The 21,084-nt window shown below is 42.5% G+C and overlaps 1 protein-coding gene across 1 annotated transcript in view; it reads left to right on the plus strand.

Moving 5' to 3' along the window:
• The window catches only part of pard3ba (par-3 family cell polarity regulator beta a), a 145,307-nt gene that overhangs the window by 7,358 nt on the left and 116,865 nt on the right, over positions 1–21,084 (plus strand). Inside the window, exons 2-3 of the mRNA XM_028571803.1 lie at positions 549–650; positions 19,634–19,808. Of these exons, the coding sequence (XP_028427604.1) occupies positions 549–650; positions 19,634–19,808 (277 nt within the window). The remainder of the gene's footprint in view (positions 1–548; positions 651–19,633; positions 19,809–21,084) is intronic.

The following is a 21,084-nucleotide window of genomic DNA, read 5'->3' on the forward strand; positions in this document are numbered from 1 at the left end:
TCTGGTCCTGATATATATGCATGGTTATTATGTTGACTGACTGTCAGTATTGTGTCACATTTGTTGTAAACATACCATTCATAGTGGATAAAAGTGGAGTTATTATTTTTTTTTTTTTTTACAATATTTGATATTGAAACAATGACTCAAATTTTCAAACATACTGTAGGTTTGGGAAACGCGCAGAAGCCTGACTGACTTTGAGCAATGTGTGTAGCTGAAAATTACACATGAAGGATTTGTGTTTATAGAACTTTTTGTGAAAAATGTTTTTGTTATTTGTGGTCTGTGTTAAAGTCAGTGTAATATTAACCAAGGTTCTGACCAGTTAAAGATTCTGGACATCTGAACTAGACTGTAAGCTGATTGGTTGGTTAAACTCCCACTCCGGTGTCACTGGTTGTTGTAGTTTTTTGTTTCAGTTTGATAGTACAGCATTCTGACAATTGATTTAAATTAGGGATTATGAGTAAACTTGTAATTCAGTCTGTTGTAATTATTGTCTAGTCCTAATCTGAGTTTCTAATTGTTGCTAACTTTGTGTCCAGCATGGGGAGAGTGCAGTGAAGACCCACCACTTGGAGTACATGGACGGAGGAATCCTGGACATGGACGACCTGCTGATTGATCTAGTGGAAGACCGAGACAAGGTGAGGAGGAGTCAGTGGCGCATCACTCTTTTCTTAAATTCAATCCACAAAAACTGCAGTGAAAGTTTACTTTATGTTTATGCGGTTGTTTTGTCCCATACCTGTTCTCATCCACGCCCCAACACATAGACACGCTGGCATCTGATGAGACAGCGGTTTCTCATGGTCGGACAGCTTGGCATAACATGAGCTGTGATGCGCATGGCAAGCTGTTTCGTGATTGTTCCTACCTGGTGTGAGGTGCAGTAAATTACAGCAGTGAATCCGTCGTTCTTACCCGTGCTTAGTCTGGTAGCAGATTTATTTTGACTCCGCTTGTAAAGTCTCCAGCCTGGCAGGATGACAGCATGTCCAATAAACAAGGTATTTGTAAATCCAAACCTTGGTTAGCTTGTCGCTGCTCTGTTAGAAGTCTAAACCAGCTAAATACCAAATGTGACGACATATACTTGGATTGGGTTTGATTGCTCCATACATGCTTGGTAAGAAAATTTAACTTATTTTCTCCTCTGGTTCTTCAGAAAGGGAGAGTAGGAGTGGTGACGGTGCTGTGTGATTTAGCTGTCATGTTCATTTTTACTGAGACGGATGAAAGGACACCATTTCAGATCTAAAACAAATCAAGGCAAGGGAAGTTCTCCAAAACAGCCATGATGTAACTTCACAGAACTGGGTTGGCAGATGAAGTTCACTGCATTACACACACACACACACACACACACACACACACACACACACACACAGACAGACAGTGGCCCAATTTCTATAAAGAGGGAATTTCATTCCTCTTGCTAATTTCCTTTAATGCATTCCAAAAATGTGCTAATAAACTGTCCCAAATCCATATTCATAAGCCCCGGGCCCAGACGAATGATGAATTATCAACACTTAGTCAGCAAGAACGCCAAATAAAATGGAAATGGAAAAATATTCAGCCGACCCTGTACCACGCAATAACAATTGGTGTTTTAAGCTGCATGAACAATAGTGTGTGTGTGTGTGTGTGTGTGTGTGTGTGTGTGTGTGTGTGTGTGTGTGTGTGTGTGTGTGTGTGTGTGTGTGTGTGTGTGTGTGTGTGTGTGTGTGTGTGTGTGTGTGTGTGTGTGTGTGTGTGTGTGTGTGTGTGTGTGTGCCGTCTTGTGCATGTGGGACTGCAAGTTTGGCAAAATACTCTTCATGAAAAAAGGGGACACAACTAAATAATAGATGTGTAAACTCAGTGGGAATCTTCAGCTTTCTTTTGCAATCCCAGAGAACAGAGGCTTCATTTTCTGGGATGATGGAATTAGAATCATAAGATCTGCATCTTATTTGTGCATAAGAGGGTGAGTCGTAGATTTTAATGACTCCTTTTTACAACATAAACCCGCTTTTTTTGTCAGCATCCTCAGAATGATGAAGTGTCACAGATCAAATCTCGCTCCAGCATTTGATGATCAAATTCCCTCCCTAACAAGGGCCCCTAGCTGCGGTGCTTTTTGTGATTACGGGCTCTGCTGAGCAAACGCTTCAGTAGAACCTGCACCAGGCAGGAACTGTCTAATTTACCTTTTGTTTCTAAACTCTCTCAGCTTTCACCCAATTCTCCAAACGCCCCCTTTCATCTCACTCCTCATTTTATCCTTTTGTTTTTGCTGCTGATGAAAAGATAGCAGACGGAATAGGACGAGCGCACGTGATCTTCATAACGTGCCAGTCATCCGACTTATCTCCGGGCCTCCAAACAGTGTCGGCTCTCATAGATTAATGAGCTGTGCCTGGCATTCTTGATTAGTCTGACTTCCTTTTGTTTGTCGACGTTTTTATTACCTCGCCGCAGCCGACAGATTCTATCTTTAGTGCTTTTCTTTTTTTACTCTGTTATTGTGGCCGACGCTGTTTCGCCATCAATCATACAGGAGTGGTCCCATTGTGAGGGCCCTCCACCACACAGCATGGGCCCTGTGTTAGCCGCGGATGCTAATGAGAGATAATGGTAAGCTATTTGTACGCCTAGTGGTTAGCTTCGCCGTGAGTCCAGACCTCTTTATCTGGGCCAGCCCCTGACCATTATTCAACACAGACACAGACACACACACACACACACACACACACACACACACACACACACACACACACACACACATCTGTTGTCCCCCACCGCCTGCGCCGAACCACAGGCAGGCATGTAGCGTAGCATTTTAGCATTAGCGTCTACGGAAGGAGCGCCACTGGTGGTTGATGAGGGTGGAGATGAGGGGGTGGCTGTGATTTGATTACAGTTCTGCCCCCTGCATCTGCGACATGCGTGCAGACACACACACACACACACACACACACACACACACACACACACACACACACACACACACACACACACACACACACACACCAGCAAGCATACACAATCCGTTCATTAGGACCCCATCTCGAAACACCGGCCACCAGCCTCCTCATGAATATTAACATCAATCTGATGAATGTGAAGAAGGCCATGGGGTGTTGGGTTAGGTGTGACCACATACACACAGTACACACTCACAGACAGAAAAGACCACAGTATAAAGAGAGCAGCTCATGGTTCAGTCAATTATACTCTATCTAGCTCTCCTCTACTTTGACCCTTTTAGTGTGTGTGTGTGTGTGTGTGTGTGTGTGTGTGTGTGTGTGTGTGTGTGTGTGTGTGTGTGTGTGTGTGTGTGTGTGTGTGTGTGTGTGTGTGTGTGTGTGTGTGTGTGTGTGTGTGTGTGTGTGTGTGTGTGTGTGTGTTATCTAATCAAAGTCAAAAAAGAACCCACAGGTTGTCTGTCCATGTCTAAGTGACAGGTGTGTGTGTGTGTGTGTGTGCCCTGCAGCTCTCGGAAGACAGTTGGAGGCATGTCGGTTGGAGTCACTGACCTGTCAGATACCCCACTACTTTGCTAATGGTTTGGAGAAGTGGGCAGACATAACAGCCTTTCGATCTCTCCTCTTTCGTCGCGCTGTTTCTGTCAAATCACTGACTAGTTAACCTGCTTTATCCTCCATCAGTCCATTTTTTTTTTCGCCTTTCACTCACACACACACACACATCATGGACTTGTGGTTGTAGGGGCGGGGTTGTTATCTAACAGCTGTTAATGTTGGATATGATTCCTGCAACAATGTGCTGAGGTGTCTTGATTTCGTCAGGGATTTATTCTGAAATCAGACATTTCCATCTGTTGTTTAGCCTTTCCTTTCCTCTCCTCTCCTCATCTGGCCCTTGCTCCTCCATCTCTTTGCTCCCTTTGTTTTCAAAAGCAGTTATTAACAGATGTAGTGCTTTACCTCTACACATTCGCCCATATACCTCTACCACGGCTGTCATTCTCCCCCACTGACAGTCCTTTGGGATCCTGCATTAGCAGCGACCACTACTCCCATCAGTCTCTGCAGCACACAGGAGCTGTCAGGCAGGCTGTCCAATGCCAGCATGCCGTTAACAATCAAGCCATCCACCAGGTTTCATTTGGTAAGCCCTCCAATATACATACCATATACCTGGCCGCTGTTTCCTGTGTTCATTGGAGAGATTTTGTTGTAGTACTGCGGGGTGCGACACAAATAAAACTGCATGTAGATCTTCTGCCTGATTGGAAGGCCATTGCACATCATTCCTCTGCTTCACCCACATGCAGCTGAAATTTGAATGTTTAACATGTGCGAGTGTCCTCTCTTGTCACGCCGATCTCCTCCAGAACGGGAATTAAACTCAGGGAGCATAACGTCTCCTCATAAGTGGACTGTCACTCCTCATTCCACGTGCACAGACATACATACACATTGCTCCACACGGACCTTGTTTTCGGGGGAGAAGGAACACATTAAAAAAAGAAAAAGTCAACCTTCCATCCCATGCAGCCAAACGAGAAATCTAATTTCATGGGAAATTTAATGGGGAAAAAAACCTGAAATGATTTCCTCCATCTCCCTTTAATTAGCCCTTTTTTAATCACTGCGCCTACAAGGCGTCCATGAACCTCCTGTGCAGTCTCTGGTTGCCGGAATGTAAATGGTAAGGGTGGCCATCCCAGCAGATCTTCCTCTGAAACCGCTTGATTACGAGGCCATCTCCCATCATCCATCTCTTCTTCTTGCATGTCACAGTGGGGGACACAACGCTATTAGAGTGAATCGGTCTCATGGAAATATGTTATGATATTTGAAGTAGGTCTGTGGTCATGAGCAACTTTCATATCCTTGTAAAGAGAAAGTGACACCTCTGTGAATAATTACCTTAATTTCACTTTATGTAGTTAATATTTCACAACGTACAGTTGGCACTGGTAATAAAAGATTTCAAAAGGAAATGCATTCAGCATGTTTGTTAGGGCCTTAAAGATCCACACAAAGCATTTCGGTAGGAAACTCTGAATCCAAATGTAACTGAATTTGTTTACAAGAACTTTGAATACGGACAAACAAATATTTACTTACCAGTGTGCATAACAGCCATTTGCAAGTGTGGACACACAGCCTTGTGGTCCAGTCTTGAGCGTCAGATTTTAAAACTCACAATGAAATGAAATAATGATTTTTTTTTTTCTTTTCCCACCAGCTCTTTCTTGTAAGTTATTTCGGGTGATTTGTCTGAAGTCATTTATTACATGTCAGATGTCAGCCCCTCTGACAGGCGACAATAAGGCATTACTTAAAACGTGCTAACCCGCTGGAGAAAAAGTTTAGTGAATGGGACGTGATTACGAGGAGCAGACGTGCTGATTAGCCTTTGACGCTCTGTCACATCTCGCTCCCTCACCTCCGTTCCCCTCATTCACCGCCGCGGCGAGCCGTGTTTGATTGGCATCTGAATAGTCCCGTAACTCTGCACAGTGTCTGAATGGCCAGTGATGAGCAGGAGCATGAGGTTCAAGTGCGCTGATTAGAAAATGTTTAGGCAGGTCAAGTTTATTTCCGTAGCACATTTCATACACAAAGGCAATTCGGAGTGCTTTAAATAACGCATTAAAAATACAAGGAAAGGAGGGAAAATCAACATAAAAATGTACAAGTTAAAAGAACAGAGACATACTAAACTGGTAGAAAAAGGAAGTTTTTAATTTTGGATTTAAAGGTGGTCAAAGTTGGTGCAAGTCTAATATCCTCTGAGATTGAGCCCAATCATAATGCCCTCATCACATTCTAACCGTGATCCATACGACCTCACCTGTGTCTGTCTGACACATTTGAATGTTAATTAGAAATCTTGCATGGATTCTGAACTTGCCCGGTATATAGAATGAATCCGCTGTAGTTCATCTGGAACGAGTCATTACGTTCCTTCTGTTGTCTGCTTAATTGATTTTTATTCTAGCAAGAAGAACATTCATTTCTTAAGGTTGCCATCACTGTTGAGGCCTGGAGGCTCCAGACATGTGGAGCGTTCTAAATTTGATTGTCTGAAGCTAAACTGCATAATGGAAAATGGGTATTTTAAATGTTTTTCAGCCTTGGCTCTGGTGTTCTCATTATGTGAAATCATATTTCTAAGTATTGTCTGTCCATTTTGCAAAAACATCTGTCTGATATTGACAATTCATCATTTCAAAATGACAGAACAAGCTGTATGTGTATTCGAGTGCCATGGATCCGATGACTTTAGATTTCTCTATATCTGTATATCTGTATCAGTGTCTCAATTTCCCAACCGGCAGTGGGCAAGAGCCTGGGTCTGTCTGAGGTTTCTGCCTATAAGGAAGGTTTTCCTCGCCGTAAATGCTTGCTCTTGGGTGAATTGTTGGATTTGTTGCTATTTTGGTCTCTGCTAATTATAGAGTGTGGTGCAGACTTATCTGTAAAGTGTCTTGAGATAACTCTTGTTATGATTTGATACTTTAAATAAAATTGAATTGAAATTGAATTCCTACCTGCTGAAGGTCCAGTACACCATCTGAAAATCTTTAAGTTTCCTATGCTGCCCTCTGTCATAATGACTTGTATGCGACTTGAAACATGCCGTTGGTATAACCTTTTTAAAAAGCTAGGATATGTTACAGAGCTATTGAATTAGATGGAAGGAAGAGGTGTTCCTGTTGCTCTCTCCTCACCTTGTATTTATTATGCATCCTCCTAATCGTCAGTGATGCACATTAATGCATTCAAATCTCCAGTAAACATACAGTATATTAAATAAAGTTAGATTATCTCTGTTGCCTGCAGATCATATCAGACCGGAGCGTTTGAATGCTTTGCCCGGCGGGATTCGGTCACTTGATCTGATTTTATCATATCTCATCAGCCTCGACCTTGATTTAACCCCCCACCACCACCCACCACCCATCTGAGCACCACAACAGCTCTTCATGTGATTATATTCAATTAACAATACCCCCTACACACGCTCGCACGCATTCACCAAGCCCCGTTTGATTGTAATTATGATGCGAGAACTCTAGGAAGGCTTAAGGAGCAAGATTTTGTGCCGTGCCCGTCTGCTTTTCATTAGCTTTCAATCATAAAGTTGCACTTTGGAATTTTAATTCCTTTTTTTAGATGATCCATTGCTCTACCTTTCGACTTTGAATGATGGCACCTCTCCAAAGTCATTTGTCAGTTCACTGAAGCGAAAGGCTGGGATTCAGTTAGGATAAGGCCCCTTTCTGTTTTCTTTGCGTAGGTGTGTGTGACTTATCGAGGCTACACTAGGTCATCACACCCTCAGATCTTGTCCTTTGGTGTTTTTCCGTCTGTTAATCACACAGACTCTATTTTGCCCTCTGTGTCACCATCACATCACCCATTAGCTCCTAATGGAGTGAGACGGTCAGGATGTAACCTGACCTGGCTGCGTCTGGCAGGACGGACCTGGGAGGGGGGGGGCGTGTCGAGGCCAGAGGTGCACTGACTCTGTGGACTCCCTTTTCTAATGACACGTGCGCATAATCGGTGTGGCAGGAGAGGATGAGGCATGAGGATGTGGAAGAGGCGGCCTGTGTCACGGTCTGTGTTTCAAATTCCGTGTGTAATCCAGTGCTGCAGCTATACAGCCCAAACATTTGACATGAAATACCAGCTTTAGTTTAGAAAAACAATTGCGTGATATTGTGAAGCTGCAGCTTGTGTTTGTTGTCAATATTAGCTTTTATCAGTTAGCAGTGATTTTGTCACAGCAGCCTGCAGAGAAGCTAATCACATCCTGCTAATGATCTATTATAGATCAACTTGTTTACAGCAAATCTACTCTCTGACCTAGCCAGCCTCACACCATCTGTTTTCCTAGGTGACAGTGCCCCAGAATGCTGTATACATGTGTGTGCGTTGTCTGAGGGTGTGTGAAAAGCGTGGTGTGTTTTCCATCCGCTCACTCCAACTGCTAATAACTCAAATCAACAGAAAGTCACACTCCCGGACTGTGTGTGTGTGTGTGTGTGTGTGTGTGTGTGTGTGTGTGTGTGTGTGTGTGTGTGTGTGTGTGTGTGTGTGTGTGTGTGTGTGTGTGTGTGTGTGTGTGTGTGTGTGTGTGTGTGTGTGTGTGTGTGTGTGTGTGTGTGTGTGTGTGTCAACTAGAGGATATATGCTTGTAATATTGAATCCAACTCATTTAGGCTAATTATTAAATGATTTCTGGTGCAATTACACAGCTGAAACCGCATCTGTGTCCATTGTGTGGCACACACACAACCACACAAACTATATTGTTAGTATTCATTTTTCCTGCCTCTCATCCTCCATCAACTAACTGATTGGGCTAATGAATTGAGCTCCGTGGACGGTAATGTGTCTGAATAGGCCACTCGAGTTATTAGCCATCTGACATTAAGGGACATGTGGAAAGGAGGAGTGGTTGTTTAACTAGTTTTCACATCACAGATGATGATCATGTTAGATGTCATTATTTAAAGGCAGTAGAACGTGAGTCGGACTGAAGAAACGTCCCGGACTGGTAAATCCCATTCGACCTGGACATTCCTGATTCGGAGCTCTAGACAATTGTGACAAATTCCCATCTCATATGTCAGATTGTTTGATCCATTCTCTTTACAATACCTAGACAAGCAGCAAAGCAGGAAGCTGAAGATTATGCCTGGTAAATAACTGAAATAGTGGTTTCAATCATTTGGATTGTTGCCATATATATTGATGTGATCGTATACTATAGTTTGTTTTTACATCCTCCTATATTTTTTTTTGCTTTCGGTCTAAATCAATATTTTTATATTAGCAATGGATCACATGGTGACAAATGTATTTAAACGTTTATTTTATTTTCAAGTTCTGATTGGTTTCTGTAGCTATTATGATGTTACAAACCTGATGAAAAACCGGCTAATATAGAAGAAAAGTAATTCATTGATCCAACAGATGAATCAACTAATTGTTTCAGAACTTGGCAAGTCTCTATTTTGCATTGCTTGTTAATGACAGTAGACGTTGGTATACACTGAGTTAATGGGCCGAGTCTCCTTCATTGAATCGCTCTATGAGATGATACGGTCAGAGTAGTTCAACTGCACACACATTATATACTTGTATGTTTATTTATACTGAAAAGGTTAGCCTGCAGTAGGAGCTCCAGCCCACTCACCTTCATATATACTGATGGATGGTGCTGTCAGGTGGTGTTCTGTACTTGTGACGCTTGCAGACATGTAATGCAGCACAAATCCTACTTTTCTACTCCAGGCTTTGATGTTGAGTCAATAACTATCTAATAAGGCATGTTGGAAGGAACACATATGTCAATGGGCGCAGGAAAAATTGCGGGTGGGGCTTTTTCCCCCCCCTCCCAAACACCTTCAGGCTGTGAGTGATGGTGGCTCTCCATGGCAACTGCCAGTACTGAATGTCAGCAATGTATAGTTTGTATAGTGTGTACACATATATATATATCTATATCTATATCTCCGCAAGCGCAACTGTGGAGGAGAGCAGAATATTTACCCCTAAAGAAGTAATCTGAGCTGAAAGATTCAACAATCCACGGATGAAAAGCACTTTTAGGTCATCATGGACATAGCGGAAAACTGGTAAATTATTAATAATTGAATGATTAATAATAATAATAATGAAAAATACAGATTTTCCCTTTTATACTATGCTTACAGTCACTTCAAAGCTCCGTCCACACAAAGAGAAACGCGACAAAAAAACGAGGTGACGTATGGTATGAAAGTCTAATGGCAAGGGAGGGCAGATGGAAAGAGGAGGAGGAGGAGGGGCAGCCTGTGGAGGAGAGAGCCACAGGTGAGAGGGCACAAGCCTCGCAGCTCTGAGTTAATCACTCCTTCTATTTCTCTGTCAGATCCCGGGAGGAAGGAAGGAGGGAGGATGGAGGAGGAGGTTGGAGGGAGCAGCTGGCTTTGCAACGGCCACAGGGAAAAGAAAGCTGATTATTAGGCTGTGGCTCTGACTTTTGGGGAAGAGAGTTGGAACGTGTGTGTGGTGTTTGTGTGTATATATGGGAATGTGTGTTTGTGTGTGTTTATGCACGTTTATGAGAAAGAGGTTATGAGTTTCTGGTGCCAAGGGAGTACACGTTCCCGTGCATGTGTCAGTGTGTCGTGTCCACAGATGCGGAGCAGGCCCAGTGTAACCATCACACATGTGCTTGCACTGCGGGAATGATGAACGAGCCGGTTTCGTATTTGTGTTTTCGGCCCGAGAAATACGAGGCCTGGAGCTCCCCTGTCACCCATATCCCTCACTCCTTTGCTCCGTCTTTTCCCTCATTTCCCCCACCTTCCTCTGCCTCCTCACCCCCTCCTTCTTTCTCTCGGCCTCTCGGGCATGTGTGATTTATGAAGAGTTTACCCTCTCCCTTTATGAGTGTGCATAAATAATAATGTGGCCTTTCACTGTGCGTTGCCGGCACTGCAATACCTCAGCTGGTGGCTCGCTTTGTGTGTGCGTGACACTCAGTTGGTGCACACATGCTCCATCACTGTGGCAGAGAGAGAGAATTATATTTCAATCCTGTTCTGCCATAAAGAACCTTTTTGGCAGTGTGCCAGAACAAAAAGCTGTTAGGTCTGCATTTTTGTGTTTTCTCCAAAACCTTTGCTTTACTCTTTTTATCAGTGGTTGTGGGTGGACTAGGGTTGAATTTTTTTTCCTCTGAATATATACCTATTTTTCCTGGGAAAACTGTGTTTTTTCACCATGAATGATTTCAAACACAGAACTGTCAATAATTCAATCAATCAATAGATCACAGAGTATACAATCTTTTTAGGTGGAAAAAAACACAATTTCTATAATTCTAAATAATTTAATGTTAAGAATATCAGATTTTTGTTTTCTTATTTAGGCATTTGATGCATCACCTGTTGAATGTTACTCGGCAGAGCAACTGATTGGTGAATAGAGTTCTTCATGTCTCATTAAGCCACTTTCAACCTGCAGGATTTGCAGTCTACTTTAAATATTTTATAGAATAAGCGGCACTTATTCTATAAAATATTTTGCCACACAGCTGGATTGTAAACTGCCATTTTGCTAGGAAAAGTATCTGGAACTAGATAAAAATGGGCCCTTACACAACTGGATGTGTATGCTATGAATGTTGGGTTTTCATGGGTATTTATCCTGGACAAACAGAATACATTTTGGTAACAATGCCTAGGAAGTACCAGGATCCAAATTTCCAATATGCAACCCCTAATATTATATTTCCCTTAATGCTGATGTTAAACTGAGTTCTAAAATAAGGATGTGCCAATACCAATTTTTCTTTCTTTTTTTTTTTTTACTTTGCATCTATGGTTCAGTCACTTTTCTAAACAGTGGTTGTTGCCTTTCAATGTAAATGGTGTGAGTAGCTAATCAAAAGTCGGTCAAATAAAAGCAATTTTGGTTTGACACAGTACTGTATAACCTCTCCTAAATGATTTTCTATAATATTTTGTCTTGTGCCCTATACTTTGTATTATATCTATGGTGGAGAGAGGAGTGTCAGGAAGAAATTGTTCTCTCCGTGTGAAATATTGGCTAGCGTTTTTACTTTTTGGGCATTATTTTTCCCAGTTTGTTTCTTCTTCTTTTTTTCTTTTTTTAACTTCTGTTGGCTATTTTTACTTTGTGGAAGCAAAAATCTGGGTCACTATTTACTAAATTTGCACAAATGCAATTGCTTAGACCACTGCACCAACAGACTGTTAGTGTTTAGATCAGTCTGTCAGAAGCATCAAAGAGATGTTATGTTCAATGTGGAAGCACTAGCTGCTATTTGAAGCCACTGGCATCTCTTCAAACGGAAAGAAGGAAACATTTAGAGGTTCAAGTAGTGAATGTCTCTGTATATGATTCATTATTTTGAAGGAGTCCCTTAGCACAGGCTTGACAAGTTGGATTGTGCATCTGTTTGTGCGCTTAAGTTCATGAGTGGGAGAGTGTGTGTCTTTTGTGGTTGCTTCTCTAATCTTGCACACTGCAGGTGTGTGTGTGTGTGTGTGTGTGTGTGTGTGTGTGTGTGTGTGTGTGTGTGTGTGTGTGTGTGTGTGTGTGTTGAGAGTTAATACCCCACATCTGGTAGTGTGCTGTATAGATTCAGGCTGGAATAGGAGCAGGATTAGCCCCGCTCTCACCGGTAATACAACCACTTTTCTACTTGTATAAATAACACAGGCCTAACATTCCTCTGATGGCCCCATACGGTGTCCTGGAAACGTTTGTGTATGTGTGTGCTTGAGTGCATGTAAGTAGATCTTTGTGTGTGGTGTTTGCCTTTAGTCTTCTTTGTGTTATGCTGAGTAGGTGCATCCCTGTGTAAGACAAATCTACTCTAAATCACTTCAAACAACGGGAAAAAAAAACAGCTGTGTGTTACAATATCCAGCCAGAAGAGTATTACCAATCACCATTAACTGCTAGTGGGTTTAAAAAGGCAAATAACTGTTGACGCCTTGTTTCTAATGAATTGCCATTTCTCACACGATGCCATGCATATCGAGAGCCAGATTTCCGCTCAGTCAGCGGTGAGACACTTCACTCCCTCTGTACCTGTGCACTGTCAATATTCATTTTGGTTTCTCTTTACAACCATGGAGAAACTCATTCTCTACACATCTTATCTGCTCTTTGTTGAACAGCATGTAATTCCTACATGCGGCGGATATTTTTCTGCTTGTGAACAATTCGACTTTCCAGTCTGTTCCCACCTGAGCCGCTTGAAATTCAGTGGATGAAAAACAACACCAGATGCACACACGTTACGAGCCATACAGTATGGAGAAAGTATTTGTTTTTGCGCATAGTTCCATCAGTTGAATGTAAACGGCAGTTTAAATCCTTTTTAGCTATGGTGCTTTCAGAAACGTATACACCAAGTCAGGTTGTCGGGTAGTGAAGGCTTTCATATTTTCAAGTCAAGTCAAGACACTGAGAGTGGGAGGTTTATTCTCTGTGATTCAGATTTTAGTGCTTATAAAAGCTGATGTCTTAAATAGACTTTGTAAAGCTGTACTTTAGTAAAGAAAGTGTGTGTGTGTGTGCCTGTGACATGATTGGGTAACCATACTACTGACTGGATGCTGCGCGCTCCTTCTGAATTATGCATCTCTCGTTCAAAGAAAGAATGAAGAATAGCGTGAGAGGGAGAAAACAGAGGAGAGTGGGGGGGCATCGTAAGATAAATGACAACAGCACAAAAGAGCAGAGCATCTCAATAGACTAGTAGCACAACACACACACTCACACACACACAAAAACACACACAGCAGTGCTAGACAGCGATGAGAGAGGAGAAGAAAAATGGGTTGATTAGTACCAGCGGATGAAATAGGGAAGTGTGTGTGTGTGTGTGTGTGTGTGTGTGTGTGTGTGTGTGTGTGTGTGTGTGTGTGTGTGTGTGTGTGTGTGTGTGTGTGTGTGTGTGTGTGTGTGTGTGTGTGTGTGTGTGTGTGTGTGTGTGTGTGTGTGTGTGTGTGTGTGTGTGTGTGTGTGTGTGTGTGTGTGTGTGTGTGTTGATGCTTATGTAAAGACTAGAGGCCTGAGTGGTACCAGCGTGCAGTAGAGTTTGACTGAAGCAAGGTGGCACTGTTTATCCTCTAACTGTGAAGTGTGTGTCTGAGATTATTTTGACACACTGTCTAAACCATTTGTGTTTTTGTGGTGTGTATTTTTCAATAATGGCATTATTCGGTGCGTGAACATTACTGATTGCAAATATATATATATATATACACACGTGTGTCTGTGTGTGTCCATGCTGAACATAGTATTTTCTCCCCAGTGTATCCCATACAGGACGTTCTTCATTTGGCTAATTAATTCTTAGCAAGTACATCAATTATTAAAGACACTCAACTGTTCCATCTGTGAGTTGCAGCATGTAAACACCATCTACTGTTTACACCAGCTGGGATCAGTTCATATCATTGCTATTAAAAGCTCACAAACCATGATGCATGCAAACTCTGCATCTGATTGGCTCTAACAGCCTGTGTGAAAGCAATCTCACTAATATGGATCATAATAATGTGCAACTTTATTGATCACCGTAAAGAAATCCTGTTTTGTCTTTCCCTCTCGTGACGGGGAGGTCAAAGGTCAGGCTTGGCTACAGCACAGCAGCCAGGAAGCTGGTAGGGAGTCAGTGCCCTGCACATGGTCACTTCAGCAGGGTGGAAGGTTGCTGTGTGGCTTTACACAGCCTTGCTGTTTTGGTGTAAAGAGCCATTTTAAAGCCCCAGTGTGTAACGTGTTTAGTTGTTCATTATTAAAATCTGTATTGCCCTTCACAAACGTGTCCTTTTTCAAGAATATTTACCACCACCATCAATTTCAAGTGTTCCTATTGGTTTGGAATTTTACATTTTATATAATGGACCAATAGACCCCGTTGCTCTGGACGGAGACCAGTGAATTAGAAGCACGTTTCCGGTGATCTCTTGCTTTACTGCGCAGCCTCCAACTGACAGAGACAACGTAAATGTGACTTGAGCAACATGTCTGAAAGTTGTAAGTCTTCTGGTAGCTGTGCCAAGAGAAATCTCAATCATTCCCAATCTTACAGAGACGGAGAGTGTAGGTATATGTAAGGAGATAACATAAGCACAGGCTAATTATTGCTAATTAACATGCTAGTTAACATTAGTAATTAAACCTAAACAGCTAATGTAAGTCGAAACTGCCTGCGAGCTTCTCCTGTACTATACGGTAATTCCTCTACTGTGCGACAGTAAGTCACTTGGTTATGACACAATCGTTAGCTTATTTTTACAAAAGCGTCTGCTACGGAGCCATAACGTGAGGTACAAGGTAATGGAGCCTTTTATACATTGTTGTGTTTCTTTAGAATTAAACAACAGACAAATAGTCTTTAAACGCTTCAGATGTAAAATTATTCGCAGTCAAGTGACGTAAAAAAAAAAATGTCGGTCAGTGGAATGCTAACAAGAGGTGATACCTTTGTAGCAACAAAAAAGCGCCATCGGAGGTTTGAGTTCTCAAGCGAAGCTTACCCCCTTGGTAGATGCTCCATAATGATGCGCCATCTTGAAATACGTTAGCCGGTAAGGGACATACAGGCCCCGGCAGGTTTGAAGAAGGAAACGTGGAGGACCACATGTATTCAAAATCCAAATTTCAGGAACAGGAGTCTTCTTCTTCGCCCAGAAAAAGAAAAACGGATATTGAAAAGGGCAAGAGACCGGCGTCATCAGAAAAAAAGAGTGAACATCCTTTTCTTTCTCTCTCCTTTCCGTCGGGTGGCGCGCGTGCCCGCTCGCTGTGTGAAGTGCGTCCGCGCCACTCTCCGACACACACTCATGGATGTATTAAGAGAACGCATGAACAACAACCACGGCTGATAGACGGCCTTTTGTACACCTTCGCTTTTTGAAGCGTGAAGGCTACCGTAGCTGGAATACTGCGTGGCGAGAGAGGGTTGATTGTGTTATATGATCTCAACGCTAGATGGGAGAAATTCTTACACAACGTAGCTTTAATAATCAGAATATCTTGATTTACCATAGGGATAAACACTGCTTTTTATACGAGGATGCTTGCTACCACTACAGTATGTAAACACTGACTTGATGCTGGGTTTTTTTAGGGCAATTTGATAACCATAATTAAGTCATTGACGTTGAAAGCTTTTTTTTTTTTTTTTTTTGTTTCACCCACATCTCAGGTCTTCAGCGATGTGGGAGTGAGTTGTCAGGGAAGCGCCCCCTTTAGAATAGATTTAACACCTGGAACAACATTAGAGTAAACCAGGGACTCGTTTATCTTGAACATAATAGTTTTGAGTCTGTCCCTTCAGTGTTTTCAAGGTATAGAGCCACAGCTGTGGCATTCATCAGGCAGCATGGGTTGTCTACTAAAAGCAGGGTTTGCCGTTCGATCCCCGCTTTTTAAAATCCTGCATTGTTTACATCCATGTCAACTAAGTGGAATAGACCTTTTTCATGGCAGACATTTTGACTTGTCATAGCCAGCACAATTTTCTTAAAGATTATTATTATTATTATTGATGTTGGGTTTCAGATGGAACAAGTCTGGCTCTCTTGATTTTAACAAGCTACTTGTCATTATTTCTCTCAGCCTACGTGTACTCACTGCATCGAGTTTGCTCCCATTCTCAAAGGGTTTGTTGACACGCATTCTTGGAAATGTAGTTTACTTCCATTCCAGCAAAGTCAGTTAAATCTACTCTGGCAAAGTAGAAAGAAATTCACACGGCTTCATTGTAAAACAACTTGATTAGATCTGGAAAGGAGCATCGGTTAATCAAAATAAAGCAATGTTCACTGAGTTTGCTTTGTAATATACTATAATAGGATATGTGTGGGTGGGTGTATGCTTGCCTCTATTAAAATTGAGTAAAATAAGGGTGCATGTGTCTACTGTGGGCCGCATGCATTCCAACATTTAATAGCTGTGCCTGAGGTACTGTGTATGCGCGAGAATCCTCACAGACCCAGTGTTGATCTCTCTTTCTGCTTCACGCATGTTATTGTATATGGCTTTCATGTATGTCATGATAATCGCTTTGGCTCTGCAACACACAAACACAAACACACACACACACACACACACACACAGTCTTCCCAGCGAGTCTGGTCACGTTGGATACACACGCTGTGTCGTGATTTACGATCACAACATGACAATGTGAGGCGTTCAGCCATTTGTATTTGGCACGGGTATCGGTGTGTTTTTTGTGAGCATGTGTGTTTGTGTGTGTCATGGAAATGAGACAAAGGGGTCACATTATTCAGCAGTAGTTGACATGCGGGCCCCCCTCAGGTCCATATCGATATCCCCCCACAGACGCAGCCGGAAAAATAAGGCGATTTGTTTCCTAGAATACTAATCACAGTCAGGAGGGACAGAGAGAAACCTGTATGTTAAGTAAACACACCGTGAGCCATTCAAGGTGTTTTTTCTTCATCCTGGGGCACAGGGTCCTCCAAAAGAGCCTGTTGGTGCTGTGTTTTCAAACCCCTGTGTGCATTATAAATGTATGCTTTTCCAAGTTAGCTCTCCTGCTCTAGTGTTTGACAGTCTAGTTGTTGTTGTCTCTTTTGGCTGACAGCGGGAATGTAATCTGTATCGAGATCTACAAACTCAGGTTCTTTAGTAGTACATTAAGCAAAGATATTCTGGAACAATAGGGGACAACTCTTCAAACATGAAACGGTCTGTTCACTCAAATTGTAACAGTTAGGGGTACACGATTCCGAAAATGTCACGATTCATCGATTTTCAGGCTCAAGATTCAATTCAAAATCGATTTTCGATTCAAAAACAATTCTCGATTTAAAAGAACGGAATTACTTTTCCCATGTGATACAGTACAATTTAAAAAAAAAAAAAAAAAAAAAAAAAAGATTTTTGGTGTTCTATGAATCTATTTTGAATCGGTAGAGCTTGAATCGTGATTTGAATGTGAATACATTTTTTTTTTGCACACCCCTAGTAACGGTTGCCTTGTATCCAAATTCCAGCTTGTCAGAAAGTGGATGTTTGCTTAAGTAATGGCATCAGTGTAGATTTGCCACAAGCATTTAAACAGGCTGACAGGCTTTTTCTCACCTCAGTTTGACCCATCAGCTGTCAGCTATCCTTTCAGTCTGCATGGACCTGGGTCCATTTAATACTTATCAGTTTTAATTTTCTATTTAAAGAATCATTTTTGTGAAGCAAATTTTTTTTTTTTTTTTGTATTATTTATCAGATCTTTGGCTAGGACTTTTCAGGGAGGAATACCACTAGCAGGTGTAAATGCAAAGTCCCTTGATTGGATGTCACCTGATTGGTTGAAGGTTATGGCTTACAACGCATGAGATCAATGCAAAGTCTTCATCACAGCTGAAAAACAGTGCCTCAAAGGTCCATTTTATACGTCCGCTTGTTCCAAATGAAGCAATACGTGATTCATTTTGTTGCTACTTTGTGTTTGATTGAGTGATGAGTGGAAACAGCAGGGCGGCCTTCATCTGCATCCCTCCCTGCCTGTGTCAGCCGTAAAAAAATAAACTCCCGGAAAGCAAATCATCATCACCCCTTCACACATTAAAATAAGTTGTTGTTCCAAACGTATAAATCTGTGTGTGTGTGTGTGTGTGTGTGTGTGTGTGTGTGTGTGTGTGTGTGTGTGTGTGTGTGTGTGTGTGTGTGTGTGTGTGTGTGTGTGTGTGTGTGTGTGTGTGTGTGTGTGTGTGTGTGTGTGTGTGTGTGTGTGTGTGTGTGGTTGCGCACATCACATTACGCTCTGAGACTTCTTTGATTGATGCTGTCAGCGAGTTTGGAGAAAGAGACGGAGGCTCGGGAGGGATGGAGATAAGGAGGGGAAGAGGAAAGCAGATAAAGAAGAGAGAAAGAGCCCAAGAAGCATCCATCAAGCGGCCAATCAGATTGTTTTCCCGGCGTTCTGTCTTTTCTTTTCTCTGTCTTCTCTGCATCCGCCAGCCCCTTCAATTCTTCATCTTTTCTTTCACTCACTCACTCTCTCTAATGCTCTCTCTCACACACACACACACACACACACACACACACACACACACACACGAAGGCAGCAGACGAATCTCCTCTGCATGGCGATGACCAAGTGTCATGAGGATATTGAATCACGAGAGGTTGAGGTGAGAGGCGCCGTCACAGCGTGATGGATGATACATATTTTGCCGCCTCCTCTGTGCTTATTGTTTACACACTTAAAAACACACACACGCACACACACGCAGCCTCCGTGCTTCTTTGTTGTTAATTGACGTCCTCCACTCGTCTGTTGTTTTCTATCCATCCTTCATTCCACTGCGGTTATTGCTTTTCATTAAGTGGTCATTTCCTTCTCCAGGACCGTCTAATGAGAGTGTCTCGCCGCCACGCGTCCATTTATCAAACCACGTATGATGGCACGGCCCCGCAAGTCAACGCACACACACACACACACACACACACACACACACACACACACGTACACACGTTCCCCTTTCGCTCTATCTGCCATCATGTTCCTGTCTCAATTAGGATTGTTTGTCGTTACTCTGCCCTCCATCCCCTGTTCATTTGGCGCCCTTGTCTCTTCCCATCGTCTCATTGTGGCAGCCATGTCATTGTGTTTGACAGCTTTTCATTCTTGTGTCAGATCTCATTTGACTGCTAATTTCATACATGCACACCTCACCTCGCCTCGCCACGATGCTTTGTCAACACCTCTAAACCAGTCAGATAATTTTTTCCTTCGTTCAAAACGAAGAAAGTTATTGTGTGGCTGAAGTGGCAGCTGCTGTTGTGTTATGCGCTGTACGAGCTGTGAATCCAGCTCAGTTCGCTTGCCACACACGCACACACACACACATCGCACACTTGGCAGAATGAACCAGGTTGCATCCCCACTGTTGGCAAGATCAATCCCATAAAAGCCTCTCTGTGATCATGGCACAGTGGAGACGCTACACAACGTGTTTCCAGCTTGTTCAGATGCCAGAAATCTCCTCGTTTAGATTCTCTTGGTTGATTTCAGATCGTGTGCACGCTATGTTTAGTATCTGACAATATTTAGGACACAGTTTGACTCTCTTGTGTGTCTCTTCCAGCTGGTATCGGTGTTTGACGTGCGGCGCGGGAGGACAGACAGTCCCAGAGAGACCATGTCCAACGGCTACTCCAGTGCCGCCCCCAGCCCTGAACCTCTCCAATACTCTCCCCACCTGGAGTACCAGGAGCCAATCGGAGGCGAGATTGAAGTCAACGAGGCTGTCCTCAAAGCCAGTATGTCAGAATTGTGGACATGTTTTCTTGTGAATTTGTTCAGTCCAAGGTTTTTTTTTTTTTTTTTTTTAATCCTTAGGTAGGTGGAAATATTATGTTGTGTAGAACAGAGATATTTTAGTTTTAAATGTAAGAGAAGTTGCTGCGGATATCTCAAACACCCAACAAACTAAAGCAATGCTCAATCAACACTTTTCCATTTTTATTTTGGCAGGAGGTGTGTGTTCATGTAGGCGTGTGACTCTGAGGGTGAGGAAGTCAGAAAGTACATTTATGGAACAGCTGTAAGCCGAGGCTGCCGTGCAAAGAGAGATGTTTGCCCGTAACGAGATGGCGTGTGAAAACAGATGCAGCGTTGACGCAGCGTTCTCTCCTGCTGTCCTCGCTGAACGTTCTTTACTTAGTTTGTTCTTGTTTTCAGACGTTGCTCAGACTAGAGCCTCAAATGTAGCGATTCAGGGTATTTTAAGATTTAACCAAGTGCCACTCCTCACCTCTGTCCTGCCACTGCTTTAGATTTTGTTAAGGGGAAGTCTATTACGGTATTTAATTGTCCAACATGACATTAATCATTGTCACGTCTTTATTCTTCTTATACTGACAAAAGTTTCCCTCTGAGCACCATTAAGGTGATGGATATACTCTGATTCTGCTTCTGACAGAGTAAATATCTTACTTACGTAACTCATTATGTTGTGGACATTGAGTGTGTGACCCTCATAACCACACTCACACTTATTCTAAGCCTCCCGTTGGAGACTTCACGTATATGTATACACTTACAATAATGTAGTGCTGTGCAGCCAATTGCGTCTCTCTGGAATGCAGTTTATGAAGTAGTTCAGTGATAAATAAAGTGTTTTTTTTTATCTCTGTTGTCTACATACATATGTACAAGTCCTGCAGGGAAATTATTTTCTTGTAAAGTCAGAGGTTAGAGTTAGCTAAAAAAAAGAAAAGAAAATGGTTCAGTGAGTTGATCAAGGTCTCTTCCATAAGGCAGGTACTAAAAGGTAAGTGAGAATGACACTTTGACAAACAGCATATGTGCACATGATGATTTAAAAATGCTGCTTCTAAATGAGCAAGGAATGGCAGTTTTACTTTATTTTTTTGCAGTCAGGAAATAAAGTGAACAAGTTACTGGGTCATGGTGCATCTCCAGTGGGAAACATCATCACAAGACTAGTCAGTCAGAAGCCTAAGGGAGCCTCTGGGGAAATATCTGCTCTGTCTGGGCTACAGTCTGTTCAGGCTTTAGATACATTTGACTGTA

This window comes from Perca flavescens, chromosome 24 (assembly GCF_004354835.1).
Source record: "Perca flavescens isolate YP-PL-M2 chromosome 24, PFLA_1.0, whole genome shotgun sequence".
Classification (NCBI taxonomy): domain Eukaryota; kingdom Metazoa; phylum Chordata; class Actinopteri; order Perciformes; family Percidae; genus Perca; species Perca flavescens.